This window comes from Elephantulus edwardii, unplaced genomic scaffold, assembly GCF_000299155.1.
Source record: "Elephantulus edwardii isolate Elephantulus edwardi_28Jun2011 unplaced genomic scaffold, EleEdw1.0 scaffold00011, whole genome shotgun sequence".
NCBI classification, from domain to species: domain Eukaryota; kingdom Metazoa; phylum Chordata; class Mammalia; order Macroscelidea; family Macroscelididae; genus Elephantulus; species Elephantulus edwardii.
Genome location: NW_006399761.1, coordinates 14,035,413 through 14,053,351, shown reverse-complemented (window position 1 = coordinate 14,053,351; position 17,939 = coordinate 14,035,413). Strand labels below are relative to the sequence as shown.

Sequence of the window (17,939 nt, the reverse complement as noted above, 5' to 3'; positions counted from 1 at the left end):
ACCAATTTTGATTGATCTCTCTAGTCAACATATCCTTTGCCATGCCCTGTCAGCAGGATTGCATCCCCAGAGCTCCTTAGAATCGGTATGTTGTTGTTGTTGTTGTTGTTGTTAGGTGCCATCAAGTCAACTACAACTCCTCGCCACCATATTGAATAACAGGTCAGAACCTAGCTTTAACTGCACCATGCCAGTGAGCTCCACCTACACAGGACCATTGTCCTCACACCGCTGGGGGTACCAATTGTGACAAAAGGAAAGAAAACACCATGAAGGCACTGAAGAAGCCGTGCCCAAGCCAAGGTGTTGGCAAATCCCTGCCCTGAGCCACACTCACATGCAAAAGAGGCGCTGCTGGAGAACCAGAGCCTGGAGACCTGAAAGAGAAGAAGGACACACCATCCAGCCAAGAGGGCCAGGAGAGAGCGAGCCGACGGGGATGCTGCCAAAGGAGCTGAAGAAGGGGGAAAGGGCTCCGTTGGTTTATTGATGAGTGTTCCCTCCACAGTATTTTTCTGTCATAAACTTTTTTTAAATAATGCAGTAGAAGGGAGCTCTGGTAGCCTAGTGGCAAGAAGCTGCACTGCAATCCCAGAAATGCACGGCTCGAATCCACCAGACGCTCTGCTGGAGAAGGAGGGGTAATCTCCTCCTGTACCAGTCAGATCTGATTTGACGGTACAGACACACACACAAATTAAAAAAAAATAATGCAGTATAGAGTAATGTTCATTTTATACGCCAAGAAATAACTTTTTGTGTGAAAATAAGAACCGTATGCTTGTGAAGAGGCTCTCCTGACAGAATCTATTCCAACTATTCCCACACCTAAATTATAACTCTTAGCTCCTTAGTAAACCTCATCATCATAAATAACACTCTGACCTCAGTCTAGCTGTTGCCCACGTTCTTGAACCCAGCACAAGTGGTTTATGCCACGGCAGAGGCAGTTGGTATTAGAGTTTCTCGAAGGCAGTGTAGAGAGTGAGGGGCGTGTCTGAATTCAGAATAATCGGTTTTGTGCTGTTGATGCGGACCGTATTCCCTTTAATGGAAGTGTGGCTCCACCTCTTCCTCACTCCCCACGCAGTTTTTCACTTTAGTGATCTTTAAGGTCAGATCACATCACAAAGTCCACAAAGAACATCTGTAACCCGCTGTGGTGGGCAGCAGCAGGTGGGATCCTCAAAGCCTGCAGGCCGCCAGCAAACGTGCTGTGAATGTCCTCACCGCTTTTCTGGTAGAGACTGGTGGAACCTCCAAGGCTACCCATAGTCGTCCTGCAACCCTGGTTCTGAACTCGCATTCCAGGCTCAATGTTCAGCAAAACAGTAGAGAAGCCTCTAAGATGAACAGTAACGTCAAAAAGAGCCACAGTCCTTACAACTAACCGTGTGAGGACAAAAGGACCATGTACCTCCGGGAGTCTGGTTCAGAAGGGAGGAAGGGATAGAAGAAAATCATGAATGGAAACAGAAAACACAGAGAAGAAGAGAGAAGATTATGTGGACTACAGGCATTGTCATAAAATGTCACAAAATGTGAGGACACTGCTGAATTAAAAACCAGTTGGCTCTGTAAATTGGTTTTTCATTCAACAATGTGAGTCAAGTCACAGTGAAAAGTTCTTTATAAAGACATTGCATTTCATTCAAATACATGAGTGTTTGTCTTATCCTAAAGCAAGTTTTATACCCATCTTTCAAAAAGGCTTCATGACTAGGAAAACAAACCATAAAAACATAATTCAAGATAAAAGAAATAATAATAAAAATAGCTATGGGCATATGAATGGGACTCTGGGCACATGAACAGGAGTGGTCTAGAGTGTCAGAGGAGGCTTCTGAGAGACTGCTACATGTCATCAAGTTCGAGCGATTGAGTGATTGTGGACCGAGCAGATGAAGAGCTGCGCCCCTATGTCAGGTGACAGGAACAGCATGGTCAGAGTGATAAATGAAGGGCATTTCATTCTAAGCAGGTTGAACTCTAAGCTGGCATTTCCCAACTCAATGTCTGGCGCACTACTTACACTACAGATTGCTGATAATTGTATATTGTTGTCATTACCATCGAGTCACAGGCGACCCATAGCGACCCTATGAACGAAAGTCCTGGACACCTCCTGTATAACTTTCGTCCTCTCTCCAGGTTCATAGGGTTTCCAGAGGCAAGCTGTTACGGAAGTGGATACCACTCCTGCTTACAAGCTTGTTTTAATCGGGGAGCTCCACCAAACACTGTCCACCATGGGTAACCATTATCACATTTGACACATCAGTGTCACAGTGTTCAGCATCACAGCAACCACGAGTTTCCTCTGTACAGCAAGTGGACACACCAGGGTTATATGTCCTAGAAGAATGTTTCACCAAAAACAGTTAAAGGCTGGCCAGAGGACCGTGGAGTAGAGTCACCCACCTTTGGATTGGGAGCATGGCTTTCTGTCCGCTAGGCCCTCTGCTCTCTCTTTCTATGCTGCTGCTGGTGGTGGTGGTGGTGTTGTTAAGTGCCATCGAGTCACAGGCGACTCTTAGCGACCCTATGAACGAGAGTCCTGGACACCTCCTGTATAACTTTAGTCCTCTCTCCAGGTTTATAGGGTTTCCAGAGGCAAGCTATTATGGAAGTGGATAAATAGACCGTGAAAAAGAATTCTTCTCTCCCAAAGTAAGCTTAGCCGTGGTGAAGCATTTACTATCGTCTTTAATGTGCTAATGTTTGTGCCACGTCACTCAAGTCAGGACAGATGTACATCCCTAACTTTTTGACCCAGAAAATGTATAAGAATTTCCTGTAAACAGATGATGAATTAAACATAGTTTTATCTAGAGAAATTCCATTCACCAGATCTCCACTTGGGGAATGGATTTGTTTCCCCTACAGTTTAGATGGTGAGCACAGGAGCCGAGGTTGAGGTTGGTTAGAAGTGCAAGCGGAGGAAAGAGTAAAGTCTAGAAAATAAGAAAAAGAAAAAAAAATCTGTTTCCCAGTCCAGAAAGTTACTCGGAGTTACTTGGGAGTCTCGGTGGCTGTTTCATTTTTCAGGAGAAAGGACAGCTTCCGAAAACATTCAGAGGACAAACCAAACAGCTCTGTTGATTAGACAGGATATGGGAAATGAGAAAAGTGTTGATTCTGGCTTGAGGGTCATACTTGCTCTCAGCTAAGATGTGGACTGTAGCAGGGAAATCATTTTCTGAGGCTGTCCATATTAAGGTGTTTTGGAGATGTCTTCTTGTTTTGCACCGTAGGGTTGGAACCGACCCATAGCTGACCCTCTGGTGGGTTTTCAGGGGCACTCAGTTCATTGCATGGGAGGAGATTGCCCATCCTTCTCACCCGGAGAAGCTGGTGGCCTCATATTGCGTGCCTTTAGGATTGCAGCGCAGCTTCTTGCCACTAGGCCACCAGAGCTCCCTTTGGGGATGTCTGGTGGCGGCATATTTGATAGGCAGGTTCAGGACTTGGCAGAAACCTAGAGTGGAGGGAAAATATATTAGCCATTGATGACATACAGTGTGGGTGAAGTAGCTTGAAATGAAATCCTTAGCACAGTTCGTATACCAAAATAAGTTCAGGGTGACAAAAATGAAACAGGACTTTAAAAATGAAGAGAGAGATTTTTATGAAAATCTTAAAGAAGAAAAGTTTTCTAAGCAAAATCTAGAACCATTAATTGCTGAAAAGTTAAAATTAAGCACAGAAAAAGTCCCCATAAACAAAGGCAACAAACTCGGAAATGTTTTCAATAGATTTCCCTTGCATATTGAGAGGAAACTTAAAAGTTCCTCAGGGTAGAAATAAACGAATGTAAAGGGCCTTGCTGGCAGTTCACAGAAAAAGAACAAGAGTTTTTATAGTCAGAGATTGTGGAGTTGATTTCAGCTCATGGTGATTCTTTCTACAGTTAACAATATCAGGTCCTGCCAGCATCCTTGCATTTTCTGCCCTTTTGTTTGAGCCCATTGCTCCAGCCACTGTGTCAGTTTCTCTCACTAGTCCTTCCTGATAATATGCCCAAAGTCTGTGCAACAAATTCTCACCCTGCTCTCTCCACAGGAACATTCTGCCTGGACTTTTTCTTCTGAGTATTCTTTGCCAGCCATCATAATGCAAAGGCATCGATTGTTTTCTGTTTGTTTTTTTGGGGCAGGGGTTGGTCTTCCTTATTCACTGTCTAGCTTTCTCATGCATGTGAAAGGATTAAAAATAGAGTGCCATATCGATACACATACAAGGAAGTCCAGTGAATACCACTGTCATTCAAATATATGCACTAACAGCTAGCCAAAGAGGAGGAAGTACTCAGCCCACTGAAAACTTAAAGATGATAGAATATTATATGCGGATTGAAATTCCAAGAACTGTTCACTTATTATTATTGTTTTAGCATTTCCTGTTAATTCACTCTATAAATTTCTACTCCTTATTTCTCCTCCTGTGGTTCTTGTATATTACTTACTTTTCCATCAAGGTCTTTAACACATTAATGATAATTACTATAAACTTTCTGTATCCTAATTCCCAAACCTAGGCAATAGAAGAGTTTTGTTCTGGAAAGGAAAAAAAAAAACCAGAGTGCCCTGGGTCACGTGCACCTTGTCCTCAAATGAAATCTTTGCTTTTCAACACTTGAAAGAGGTCTTTTTGTAGCAGACTGGCTCAGTGCAGTATGTTGCTGCCCTTTTGTAAGTTCATTTGTATGAATGAATGTTCTTTTTGAATGTTCATTTCTTGACTACTCTTCTGGGTTAATTAATAGTGAGTCCAAGTAAAATGAAATCCTCGGTGACGTCAGTCTTTCTCTGTTTATTACGGTTTTGGTGCAGTGACAAGGATTTTTGTTTTATGTTAAAAGGTAATCTATACTGAAGGCTGTCATCATCTTTGGTCTTTAGCCATAAGTGCTGCAAGACCTCTTTGCTTATAGCAGAAAGTAAATGATAGTCCAGTTTTAAATAGCCAGTACCAGTCCATTTCAATTCACCTGAGAGATTGGGCTTTTACAACTTTCTGTTTTCCTAGATTCATGTTGCATACATTCCAGGTTACAGTTGTTGAGGGATCTTTGCAGCTCTCTCTTCTCAGTTGAAATCAGGCCACATCATCATCGTCATCAGCTTTACCCCAACTTTGTCTTTAAGGCAGACAGCTTTGAGGAGGCAACTCTTCCACAGTAGTATTTTAAGTTTCTGAAGCAGAGTGACATAATGGGTTCTGTGTTAAGCTGTGAACTGAAAAGTCAAGAGTTTGAATCCACCCGCTGCTTCACTGGAGAAAGCTGAAAGGGTCAACACCCAGTATTTACAGCCTGAGTGTGGCTGTATCCCAGCCATAGCTGAGTATTTACAGCCGGATGAAGGGTCACCGTAAGTCAGGATCAACTCAAAGGCAGTGGGTTTTCGTTTTCAGCTCATTGACAGCGTACTTTATACAGACGACAACCTTGCTTGCAAAAGTAAAGAGGATTTGAAACACTTACTGCAGAAGATTAAAAACAAACAAACAAACAAAAAACCATAGCCTTCTATCTGGATTATATTTCAACATCAAGAAAACAAAACTCAGGGGAGCTCTGGTGGCCTAGTGGCAAGGAGCTGCAACTGCAATCCCAGAGGCGCATGGTTCGAATCCACCAGATGCTCTGTCGGGGAAGGAGGGACAGTCTCCTCCTGTACCAGTCAGATCTGATTTGACGGTACACTCACACAAAAATAATAAAATAAAATACATTTTTAAAAAAAATAAAACAAAACTCCTCACCACTGAACCAGTAGACATCATCATGATAGATGGAGGAAAGATTGAGGTTGACAATGGCTTCATTTCACTTGGATCCACAATCAGCACACATGGTATGGCAGTCAGGAAGTAAAAAGGCATGTTCTCTTGGCAAAATCTGCTGTCAAGGATCTCTCCAAAGAGTAAAGAATGTCAGTTTAAAGTGCACCTGATCCAAGCCATAATATCTTCAGTTGCTTTCTTTGCATCTGAAAGTTGGACAGTGAATCAGGATGACAGAAGAATCGATGCCTTTGAGTTGTTTTGGAGACGAGCACTGAACAGCCTGTGGACTGCCGAAAGAGCAGAGAAGTTTGTCTTGGAGAAAGTGCAGCCAGCATGCGCCTGCCCTAGAGACATAGGTGGTTTCATTTCTCAGACTTTGGGCATCTTCCAGGGGACCAGTCTTTGGAAGAAGACAGCATGCTGGGAAAGGTGGAAGAAGGTCAGAGAAAGAGAGGAGACCCTCAGCTAGATGGATTGTCACGGTGACTGTATCAGTGGGTGCGAGCATGCGGGGGACTGTGATGCTGGCACGGCCCAGGGTAAGGCTCCAGTCTGTGGTTCACAGGGTCGTGTGCGTGGTCATCCCCTCAGTGGCACTGACAGCCACGTCATACGTTCAGGAGGAAAGGAGCTAGTCACATCCCCTCTTTACATCTTTCTCAGCTATGGTATACATTTACAATAAAATGCTTGCCAGCAGAACCATAGATCTCTGCATTCGGCTGATGGACATACCACATACAAAGCACGCTTTCTCTCTCACTGTCTTAATTGCAGGGGTTCCAATTTCGTCTGCGGTCGCAGGTGTAGCAGTCGGCTTGGTCACCAAAACTAGTTCTGATAAAATGGAAATAGAAGATTATCGTTTGCTGACAGACATTCTGGCAAGTATATTCGCATTTTCAAATATTTAATAGGATTATACATCTTTCACAAGCATCCTGTATTTGAAGGAATGCACATCACCATCCTTGAAGAACACAGCTGCTTATTTTGTCCTCCCCAGCATGACCACCTTGGTCTTAGAAAAATCTTAGATAAAAATAAGTATTTTAGTATGTTACTGCTGCTTTCGTGTGCCTTCGAGTCAAAACCGACTCACGGCTGACCCTCCAGTGAATATTCAGAGACTTTAAATTGTACAAGAGGAGATTGCCCATCTCTCTCCCACTGGTAGATTTGAACCAAGTGCTTTAGGATTGGCAGTCCAACATCTTACCACTAGATCTCCCTGTGGTATAGTCTAAAGGCCCATAATGACTCACTTTCAAATGATCCTAAATCAATTGTTTTGCATTCATTGGAGGAAACATAAGCTAAAAATACTGTGCCTTATGAAAGTATATTAATTTAAGAGTCACATACTAAACAGTTGTTGTTGGGTACTGTCAAGTCTAATATGACTCATACCAACCCAGTGAACAACAGATCTGAACTCCATCCTATCCTGCACCTTCTTCCCACATCCTGACACACTAGAGCCCGTTGCAGCAGTCACCATATCAATCCACCTAGTTGAGGGTCTTTCTCCCCTTCTCCAGCCCTCCACCCTTCCGAGCATCATGTCCCTCTCCAAGGAATAGCCCTCCTAGCAACCTGCCCAAAGTATGTGAGGTGAAGCCTCATCATTTTTGCCTCCAAACAGCACTCCAGCTGCACCCTCTCCAAGACATATCTGTTCTTTTGACCATCCATGGGATGGGTGTTCAGTGCTCTTCTCCAACACCCCTAAAAAAGCATCAGTTCTTCTGTCATCCTTATTCAAACTAGATAATAAATAATGTAAAATATTTTAGAAGTAGAACTACTTCTGGAAGTACATTTCTTGTATCATGACTGTGGGTAAATTTTTCTTTTTAAAATGTGTTAATTTTTAAACTCCTGAAGGGAATTGAAGATTACAATGGCGACATGGATTTCAAAATTGCTGGCACTAGTAAAGGAATAACTGCCCTGCAGGTATTTTTTAAATCCATTTTGTTTGGATTTTATAATACTTAGATAATGTCAGAAGTCAGTCTTTCTGTCTTAATTGTGACTTTTCCAAATTAGGCTGATATTAAATTACCTGGGATACCAATAAAAGTTGTCATGGAGGCCATTCAGCAGGCTTCAGGTAAGCCATTGTACCTGACATTGTACATTGTCTTGTCTTAATTTCTTAAATTAGACCAGTAACTTTCTCGATATTTCTTTTAAAATACTGCTTTAAAAACTAAATTAAATATAACGTAGATCAAGAAATACTACGAGGCACAGCACGTGCCACTCAAGTGGGAGCGCAGTGAAAAATTTTGACTTTTACAAACTAAGCGACTCTAAAGTGAGATTTACAGAGAAAGGAATAAATAGAATTGTCAAGGGAATTACGGTATTGAGAACTTTGCTCCACTAAAGAGTTCAGATTCCACTCCATAAAAAATAAGAGTACACCTGTCGTAGATCATTTTTCTCTTATGCACTTATACTTATTATGTTTTTATCTCCTTCAGTGGCAAAAAAGGAAATATTACAGATTATGAGCAAAACAATTGCAAAACCTCGAGCATCGAGGAAAGAAAATGGACCTGTTGTAGGTAATACATTAACATTATTGTTGATTTTCTGGTAAGATAAATATTAATACATAAAAGCATGTTACTAGTTAATCCATATGCAATATGTAAATGTTTTGAGTATTATAGTCAAAATACTTTAAGTTTGACAGGCTATTCTTCGACATTAGAACTTTGAATATTTTAATCAAGTCGCAAACGGTTTTTGTTCTAAAGTAGTTCTACTTAGACTAAACTAGAGAAAGAAAGATCCTCTCCACAGTGATCAGAACATGTTGTAGGTTCATAAATGTATTTGGATCATTTGCCTTTTTGTCGGTTTTATATTTCAGAAACTGTTCAGGTTCCGTTATCAAAACGATCCAAGTTTGTTGGCCCCGGTGGATATCATTTAAAAAAACTTCAGGCTGAAACAGGTAGGAATTATATAACATTTAGGATGTTTTTATTCATCTCTGGGCCATGGAATTTTCTCTCTCCTCTTTTGCTTCAGATTTATATTTGAGAAAGATCAGGAGAAAATATAATGGCAAGGCTTTGCTGTAAGTTGTTCACATGGCTTTAGGACTGTCACATAGGATTTTGTAGAGTGTAATTTTTATGGGAAGATATTGCCAAGTCCTTCTGCAGAGTTAATGGTTGGGTTTGAACTGCCAACCTTTAGGTTAGCAGCCTAGTACTTAACTGTGCACCTCCAGGCCTCTCTGATAAATCAGCCAACATTTGTTTTTCACTGTGTTCCAGAAGGATGATCAAGAACTCATTGATTTACCTTTGCAACACTTTAACAGCTGGAATAACTTTTAGTTTCCACTTTAGAGGAGTTATGCTCAGCTATCTTTTACTATTACTTTGCTACTTACTTAAATAGGAGCTCTGGTGGCCCAGCGGTTAGGAGCTGCACTGCCAACCCAAAGGTATGCAGTTCAAATCCACCAGCTCCTCCACAGGACTTGCTCCACTGTCTCATCCCAGGCAGTTTCCAACCACTGAAAACCTGCTGGAGGGTCAGCTATGAGTTCCAACTCAATGGCACATAACAACTTACTTAAAGCATAGGTTAGACTATTTTGTCTTGGATTTTTGTTTATTTTCCTGGAAGCAGTCTTCTGGTTCCTTAAACCAAGAAAGGTAAGAAACAAAGTTGCCTTAGTTCTCAAGATTAGGACTAGAGAAAGGAAACCTAAATGATCTTGTCCCTCACTCATCTGCCCCCCACTCTAAAGGGTAAAGAGGAGAAAGGAAACTAGGTGGGAAGAATGTTCTAGACTATTTTTTTATTCATAATTTAGCATACAAAAGCCAGGCTCCCCAAAGTTAGAATTGATTTGGGGCTCCCTCAAACTGGAACATTGGCTCACAGATGCACCGCCAGGTCCTACTACAATGTCAGGCCCTTTACAAGTGTTCTGTGACTGTGGGTGACCCCCTCGCTCCCTGTTACTACGGCAGTGACTGAACACAGAACAGCTTCGCCCAGCACCTTTCAGGATTTTCCCCCGCTCGCACCTCTCCTCTGCAGAGGGCTCCCCACCGGAATGGTCACGTTAACTTTAACATGTTAAATGTGTCTTTTTAAAAGGAGTAACTATTAGTCAGGTGGATGAAGAAACATTTTCTGTATTTGCACCAACACCTAGTGCCATGCATGAAGCCAGAGACTTCATCACTGAAATCTGCAAGGATGATGTGAGTCCAGGTCGTGGGACAGGGACTTGTTTTTGCCTTGTTGTTTGCTGCTTTCTTTGTGAATCTTGTGTCTTTTTTTGTGTCTTATTTATACAGCAGGAGCAACAGTTAGAGTTTGGAGCAGTGTATACCGCCACAATAACAGAAATCAGGTAACTTAGAATAATAATACCCTTGGTTGGCTCTCAAAAGATACCTATTCCATTGTCAGGTGGACCTTACATATTCTCATTCTTTTCTTTGAAATTGCTAAATGTATAGGCTAGAATCCATAACCATAGGATCATTCTTTTTCCAGGTAGATTGTATTTTAGTTTCTATGCCAGCTTATAGGTTTTTCAGTAACATGGTTCTGCAATGATAATTTAATAGATTTTTTTTTAAGTCTGATAAAGAGAAATTCAGAGGAGGAATATATATCCTAAAAGCTTTTTTCCCTTCCCTAATTTTTATCTTTTCTTTCTCCTTTGGTCTGCAAGTATTTAAATAGAAAAGTATATTTTCTGTTAAAAAAAAGATAGTATGTGTTTTAGGCCTTCATAGAGTTTATTGTTAAAAAGACATATTTTGTTTTGTTCCTTTTATTTTTTTTTTAAACTAGGCTTTTTAATTCCTTTTTTTTTTTTTAGAGACACTGGAGTCATGGTAAAACTATATCCAAATATGACTGCGGTACTACTCCATAACACACAGCTTGATCAGCGAAAGGTAAAAAGAAATGGGGAGGAAGCACAAAGGTGGGGGGACATTTGTGTCTCGTTCCCTCGGAACTGTTGTAAGATGTCCTTATTGAAGTTACCTAGGTTGGTAGGAATTTTACATTTTGTCTGCTGATAGTCCAAGCATAGAAAACCAAAAGTGGCACAAATGCCTGTGGCATAAGCTTTTACATTCTTTCCCACAGATATTTCATGCTTTTTCTTCCAGTAATGAGTAGACTCCCTGCACATATTTTGAGGTAGAACATTATCTAGAGTTTGCACACGGCATTTGCTAAAATGATCTACTTACAGCCTTAACTTCTTTCTTTCTTTTTTTTTTTTTATTTTTTTTTATTTTTGTGTGCGTGTACCGTCAAATCAGATCTGACTGGTACAGGAGGAGATTGCCCCTCCTTCCCCGGCAGAGCATCTGGTGGATTCGAACCGTGCACCTCTGGAATTGTAGTTGCAGCTTCTTGCCACTAGGCCACCAGAGCTCCCCTTCTTTTTTTTTTTTTTAATGTCTTATTTCTCTCTACCTTTTCCTTCTGGTCAACCAATAACATATTTCCAAGGATCTCTTTATATTTATTCAGTCTTTGTTATAGTTCATACATCAAGAATACTAAACACCTAGGAGATCTGGTGGCTTAATGGCAAGAAGCTGCACTGCAATCTCAGAGATTCGTGGTTCGAATCCACCAGCTTCTCTGCCGGAGAAGGAAGGGCAATCTCCTTCTGTACCAGTCAGATCCGATTTGACGGTACACACACAAAAAATAATAAAATTTACAAAAGAAAAAGAATACTGAACACCTAAGATATTCAAGAGAGAGCAAGTAATAGACTATCTGTCTTACTATGTATTAAAATGTAATATAAAACTATAGAAAATTAAATGGGACATTATTAGCCCAGAAATAAACAAAATTTGAAAAAGGAAAAAGAAAAAAGAACCTAGGAACCAACTCAGTTATATACATGGGTGCTTAATACATGCTTTACATCACATTTTAAGTCAATTTAAAAATTTATTCAACAGAATATAGAAATGAATAGAGCTGAGGGAAAGAAATGGATGCTTTCAAGAAGTCATAACAAATTGTAGATGGAATTAATAGAGCTGCAGTTGGCAGAGGTAGTGGGAATGAATTTATAGATGAACAGAACAAATAAAGATAATATTTTTAAGTTAGAAGAAGAATTATAAATAAGTCATATTGGTACAACGATTATTATAAAGCAGAATTTCTGCTCATTTTTTAACTAAAATTCAGTCTTGATCTAAAAGCTAATGAAAAAAATGAAATGGAGGAAGGATAAGGAAATTCTAGAAGGCAACTAAAAGAAAATACAGATATTTTAGTGATCTTAGAAGTGAAGAATCCTTTTCAACTGTGATGTTAAAGCCAGTGACTTCAATAAATTGATATGGTTTGATCTCATAAGTGTTTTTCTTTAGCAAAAATCCTAATTACCATTTTGAAAGAACAGTGAAAGTCTAGGCACAGTATGCTGATATCATGTAACATTGGATTAACATACGAGATAGTCACATAAGAAAGTGTTACAGAAATATAAGGATTTGGAAATGAATTCTTTTTAAATCTTTACAATGAATGGATATTATAATAAGAAAAACCTAAACTTTTTGCCCTTGAGGAAAATAATACATAATAATACATGCGCCCACAGATATTAGATCATTATTCACAACCACTAATAGGTCAACCTGTTTTCTTTCAGATTAGACATCCTACTGCTCTAGGATTAGAAGTTGGCCAAGAAATTCAGGTACCTGTATTTCAGGCTTTTAGTCTCTATGTTTAAAATTGTGCTTGAAGTTTGTATTCTTTTCCAAAAGTAAACTGAAAGACTAGAATGAAGATCTGTGTGTTCTGTTCATTTGTGGTGTTTCACTTTTAACATTAAGGTTCCAAATCGAGACTCTTCATTACTTGAGACACAGTTATTTCTTCAAGGAGTTGGCATTTTAGTTACAACAGTTGTCAGTATTAGACCTCTTAAAAACACGTGGGCAAGCCAGTGCTGGTTCTGGGGTGGCAGTGATTGGAGGCGGGGCATGAGAACCCTAATAAAGTAATTTGTCAAATGCCTTTAGTGACATATTTGAGGACCTGAGACTTTAATTGCTTTTTTCACTACTTGGGAAGAAAAGATTTTTAGCTTGATGAAAGCTATGTAGTCAGTTCTAGAATTCTGATAACAGTTGACCTTTTTTCAGTAGTGCTTTATGAATGGATGAAAGAATTCATTGCCAGTCTGGGGTTGTTGAGGGGTTTTTTTCACCTCATCACTCTTGTTCCAGTTACACCTAATCCCTGTAACCTGAGTGACTGAGACCTCAGATTTATTCCTAATCTGTAGTCTCATTGTTCACGTAGCCTCTAGGGAAAGATGGGAACTAACACATCATATCTCCATACAAGATCGGTTGGTTGTTTTGTGTTTGCCTTGAGTATCTGAAGGGGCTTCCAACTGATGTCTTTTTCTTTTTCTATGATTAAACCAGTTATGTTCTAGTATGATGGTCCTTTGAGGCAGTTATGAAAATCTGAGTAATCTCAGCAAAATCCCATTTGTTTCTAGCACAAGAGTAGCTCAAAAAGTCCTTATCTAAACTCCTTCACGATGGTTTTGATTATTTTCCCAATACAGAGACATACGGTCTCCTACAGCCTTACTCTTGTCTTTTCTTCTAAGACTTTTGTGATTTTTGATCCATTTTTAATTGCTTTCTCTTTATGGTGTGAGGCTTGAAGAGCATAAAAAGGTACAGATGACTCTAACAGAAAATTAAAATTGAGCAACTGTGTGTTCAATTATGTCAACAGACAGGAGTCTGTTCTTTATGTTTATTACTTAACCAAATCCTATTTCTTTACTTATTAATCCTACTTCTCCACATAGCATTGAGCTGAGCTTTTAGTCAACAAGCAAAAACATAAAAGTATTGCCTGTGGCAATGTGGACCATGTAAATTGAAACATAATCTGGAGGCTAATAATCATTATGCTCTAACTTTAAATCCCTTTCTTAACACAGGTGAAATATTTTGGGCGTGATCCAGCAGACGGACGAATGAGGCTGTCTCGCAAAGTGCTTCAGTCTCCAGCTACAAATGTTGTCAAAACTCTAAATGACAGAAGCAGCATAGTAATGGGAGAGCCGGTTTCACAATCATCATCGAACTCTTCTTCCCCATGATTCTGTAGAAGAATCCTAGGGTGATGCTCTAAAGAACAAAATTTTAGGAGTATCTTCTAAATGTGTAGATTTATATATATGATACAAATATATGCCAATCATTTGTACTAAAATACTTGTGTGTGACTTTTTTATTTCAAAGAGTAACCTTTAATCTCTATTTACATTATGGATTAATAAATATTTATCATTAAAATATATGCTCTTTTTTTTACCCTGTTTCGCTTTGTTCCACAGTTAACACTCTTGGCACTAGCAGCCAGGAAATTAAAAGACATATTGCGATGGGAAAGTCAACTGTTAGAGATCTCTTCAAAATACTGAAGAGCAGTGGTGTCACTCTGGAGACTAAGGTGCACCTGATACAGGCCATGGGCTTTGCAGTCACTTGCTATGCATCAGAGAGCTGGACAATGACTAGGGAGGATAGAAGGAGAATTGATGTCTTTGAGCTGTGTTGTTGGATAAGAGTACTGAATATACTATGCACTGCTAAGAAAACGAACAGGTTCATCCTGGACAGGGTGAAGCCAGGCTGCTCCTTAGAGGCAAGGATTCTGAAGCTTCATATGACATACTTTGGACATGTTTCAAGGAGGGAATAGTCCTTGGAGAAGGATGTGATGCTTCTGAGGGTGGAGGGACAGCACAGGAGAGGAAGACTAAGAGGTGGATTGATTCAGTGACTGGGGTGGTGGGGTTGAGTGTGTCAGAGACAGTGAGATTGGCACAGGATAGAGCAGGGTAAAGGCTGTTGTACATAGAGTCGCTATGAGTCTCAGGCAACTCAGTGGCACATAACAACAACAACAACCCTGTTTTAGTACTCTTCAGTAACCTATCTGAAAAATTAAGAACAGATGATACTTATCACTCTAAGGAATACCTTTCTTAGACCTTCTTTTTCCTCTCTGAATACATAGTGATGGTTTGCCCTGAGGCATCTTACAGCTCACCATGAGCTTTGTTGTTGTTGATAGGTACCTTCAAGAGTATGACTTTCAGCGACCCTGTGAACAACAGATCTGAAACCTCTCTCCATTGCCATCCTCACAACCACTAATCCACTTGAGCCCATTGCTGCAGTCCCTGAGTCACCTGGCTGAGAGTCTTCCTCTCTTTTGCCATCCCTCCACCTTCCCAAGCATAATGTCCCTCTCCTAGCGACATGCCCAAAGTATGAGATGAAGTTTTATCATCTCCGTCTCCAAGGCACACTCACTGTATTTCTTGCAAGACATACCTTGCAGAAGATGTTCTTTTGGCAGTCCATCCAATACCCAGTACACTTTTCTGACACCATACCTAAAAGTATCACTTTTGTCATCCTTGTTCTTTGTCCTGCTTTCACCAGCATACCAAGTGATTGAAAAAACCATGGCCTGGATCAGGTGTACCTTAGTCCTTAAACTAACATTGTGCCTCAGTAGTTTGGACAGGTCCCCGAGTTCAGACTTTTCCAGTGCAATGTGCCTCTTGATCTCTTCGACTGCAGGTACCAAGTATATTGATTGTGGATCCAAGTTAAGATAAGTTGTTGACGGTTTCTGTTTTCTCCATCTGTCATAATACTGCCTCTAGGTCTAGTGGTGAGAATTTTTGTTTTCTTGACATAGAGATGCAATCCATATTGAAGGCTGTATTCTTTGATCTTCTGCAGCAAGCACTTCCAAGTCCTCACTTTCAGCAAGCAAGTCTATGTCATCAACATAATGAAGGTTGGAGAGAGCTCTGGTGGCCTAGTAGTAATAAACTGTGCTGCAATCTCAAAGGCACGTAGTTCAAAACTGAAGGAGGATGGACACTCTCCTCTTGTTGCTATTTACTGTCTCTGAAAACCCACTGAAGGGTCAGACATAGGTTGGTTCTGACTCAAGGGTGCACAGTAGCATAAAGAAGATTGTTGATGAGTCTTCCTCCAATCCTGATGGAAAATTCTTCTCCATAGAGTCCAACTTTTTAAATAATTTGCTCAGCATAGATTGGTGTGGATATAACTGATGCACACCTTTCTTAGGTTTTTGGTTCTTGTTTCGGGAAAAAAAAATTATTCTTTCTTGTGTGTGTACCATCAAATCAGATCTGACTGGTACAGGAGGAGATTGTCCCTTCTTCTCCAACAGAATCTGGTGGAATTGAACTGTGCACCTCTGGGATTGCAGTACAGCTTCTTGCCATGAGAGCTCTACCTTTCTTAGTTTTAAGTTATGTAATGTCCTAGCAACATGCCCAAAGTGCAAGAAGGAAGCTTGATCATTCTTGCCTCCAGGGAGCACTCGAGCTGCACCTTCTCCAAGATAATACATCTTCCTTCTATGCATATGGATATTATCCTATCACTGACAGCATTTAGTCAGGACAGATCCTGAAATGTCCTTTTTGATAATGAACACTACACTATTTTACTTCTATTTGTTCATCCCAGCATATTGAACCATAATGTCATCTAATTCAAAAGGGCGAATACAGCTGGATCATATAGGATATTAATGTGTTCCATTTCACTTTATTACAGGTTCCAATTTTTATACTTTAATATAGATTATTCTAGATATTAATGTTGTTGTTATTGTTATGTGTCATTGAGTTGTCTGTGACTCATAGCGACCTTATGCAAATCAGCCCTAAACCCTGCTCTATCCTGTGCGAATCTTATTGTCTCTGACACACCCACCCCCAGTACCCCAGTCACTGACTCAATCCACCTCATAGAGGCTCTTCTTCTCCTGCACTGTCCCTTCACCCTCCCAAGCATAATGTCCCTCTCCAAGGACTGATCCTGCCTTGCAACATGTCCTAAGTATATCAGACAAAGCTTCAGAAACCTTGCCTCCAAGGAGCAGCCTGGCTTCACCCTATTGTTGTTAGGTGCCGTCAAGTTGCAGGCGACTCATAGTGACCCTATGAAGGAGAGTCCTTGACGCTTGGATGCCTTTCATCCTCTCTCCAGGTCTATAGGGTTTCCAGAGGCAAGCTATTACGGAAGTGGATGCCACTCCTCCTTCCAAGCTTGTTTTAATCGGGGAGCTCCACCCCACTCTCTGTCCCCATTGGGTAGCCAAACATTAACGCATTTGACACATCAGTGTCACAGTGTTCAGCCTCACAGCGACCACAAGTGACCACTGTATGGCAGCTTGTACGCCAGGGCTATACGACCTAGAGAAATGTCTGAATAAAAACAATGAAAGACAGGCCCAAGGGCCACATCGCTTTCTGTCCACTAGGCCAGCTGATCTCTCTCTGGGCTTCACCCTAGATATTATTGTATCTACTAATTAATAGATACCTGTAGCTGTTTCTTCTAATTTTGAGTTCTGCCACATCTGCAACTGAAGGCCTTCACGGTGAAAGCTCTACTCCAGCCACGTCCTTTAGACTCTGCTTTGAGGAGGCAACACGTCCCTTGTCATAAATGAGCGCCTTCCATCATGAGGAACACTCATCTGCTGGTTCTATAGCAGACAGTGATCTGCTGCTGCTCATAGGGTTTTCAGAAGTGGATGGCCAAGCCTGCTTCCTTGTCTCTCAGTCTGGAAGCTCTGTTGAAACCTGTCCACTTTGAGTGATCCTGCCGCTATAGTAAATACAGATGGCATGCCTTTCTGCATCACAGCAATATGAAAGCCACCACACTGTGACAAGTCGGCAAACAGTGACAGAATTCTTTGTAGTAAGAGTTTAAAAATTGTGCACTTTATATACCTAGAAAACATTTGATTCCAACTCATGGTCAGCCCAGTGCAGAGGAGAATTGTTCACAGGACGACCAAGATCTTTCTGAAGCCGGTTTCCGGGGCTTGTCTATGAGGCGTTTCAGGTTGAGGCCAGCAGCAATTCAGTTAGTAGTCTAGCACTTAACTGGTTGCACTCAGCCAGGGATTCCTGTGGACACCAATAATACTAATAGTAATAATAGTACATATAAGTCAAGCTTACCAGCTGGTCAGTAAAATGCCCATTGCTGTCAAGTCAG

The 17,939-nt window shown here is 40.7% G+C and overlaps 1 protein-coding gene across 1 annotated transcript in view; it reads left to right on the top strand.

Annotated features, from left to right (window-relative positions):
- PNPT1 (polyribonucleotide nucleotidyltransferase 1) overlaps positions 1–13,963 on the top strand; it is a 44,597-nt gene extending 30,634 nt beyond the window's left edge. Inside the window, exons 19-28 of the mRNA XM_006881022.1 lie at positions 6,568–6,674; positions 7,678–7,749; positions 7,843–7,906; positions 8,283–8,366; positions 8,678–8,761; positions 9,928–10,034; positions 10,131–10,186; positions 10,664–10,742; positions 12,482–12,529; positions 13,802–13,963. Coding sequence (XP_006881084.1) covers positions 6,568–6,674; positions 7,678–7,749; positions 7,843–7,906; positions 8,283–8,366; positions 8,678–8,761; positions 9,928–10,034; positions 10,131–10,186; positions 10,664–10,742; positions 12,482–12,529; positions 13,802–13,963 — 863 coding nt within the window. The remainder of the gene's footprint in view (positions 1–6,567; positions 6,675–7,677; positions 7,750–7,842; positions 7,907–8,282; positions 8,367–8,677; positions 8,762–9,927; positions 10,035–10,130; positions 10,187–10,663; positions 10,743–12,481; positions 12,530–13,801) is intronic.
- The last annotated feature ends 3,976 nt before the right edge of the window (positions 13,964–17,939 follow it).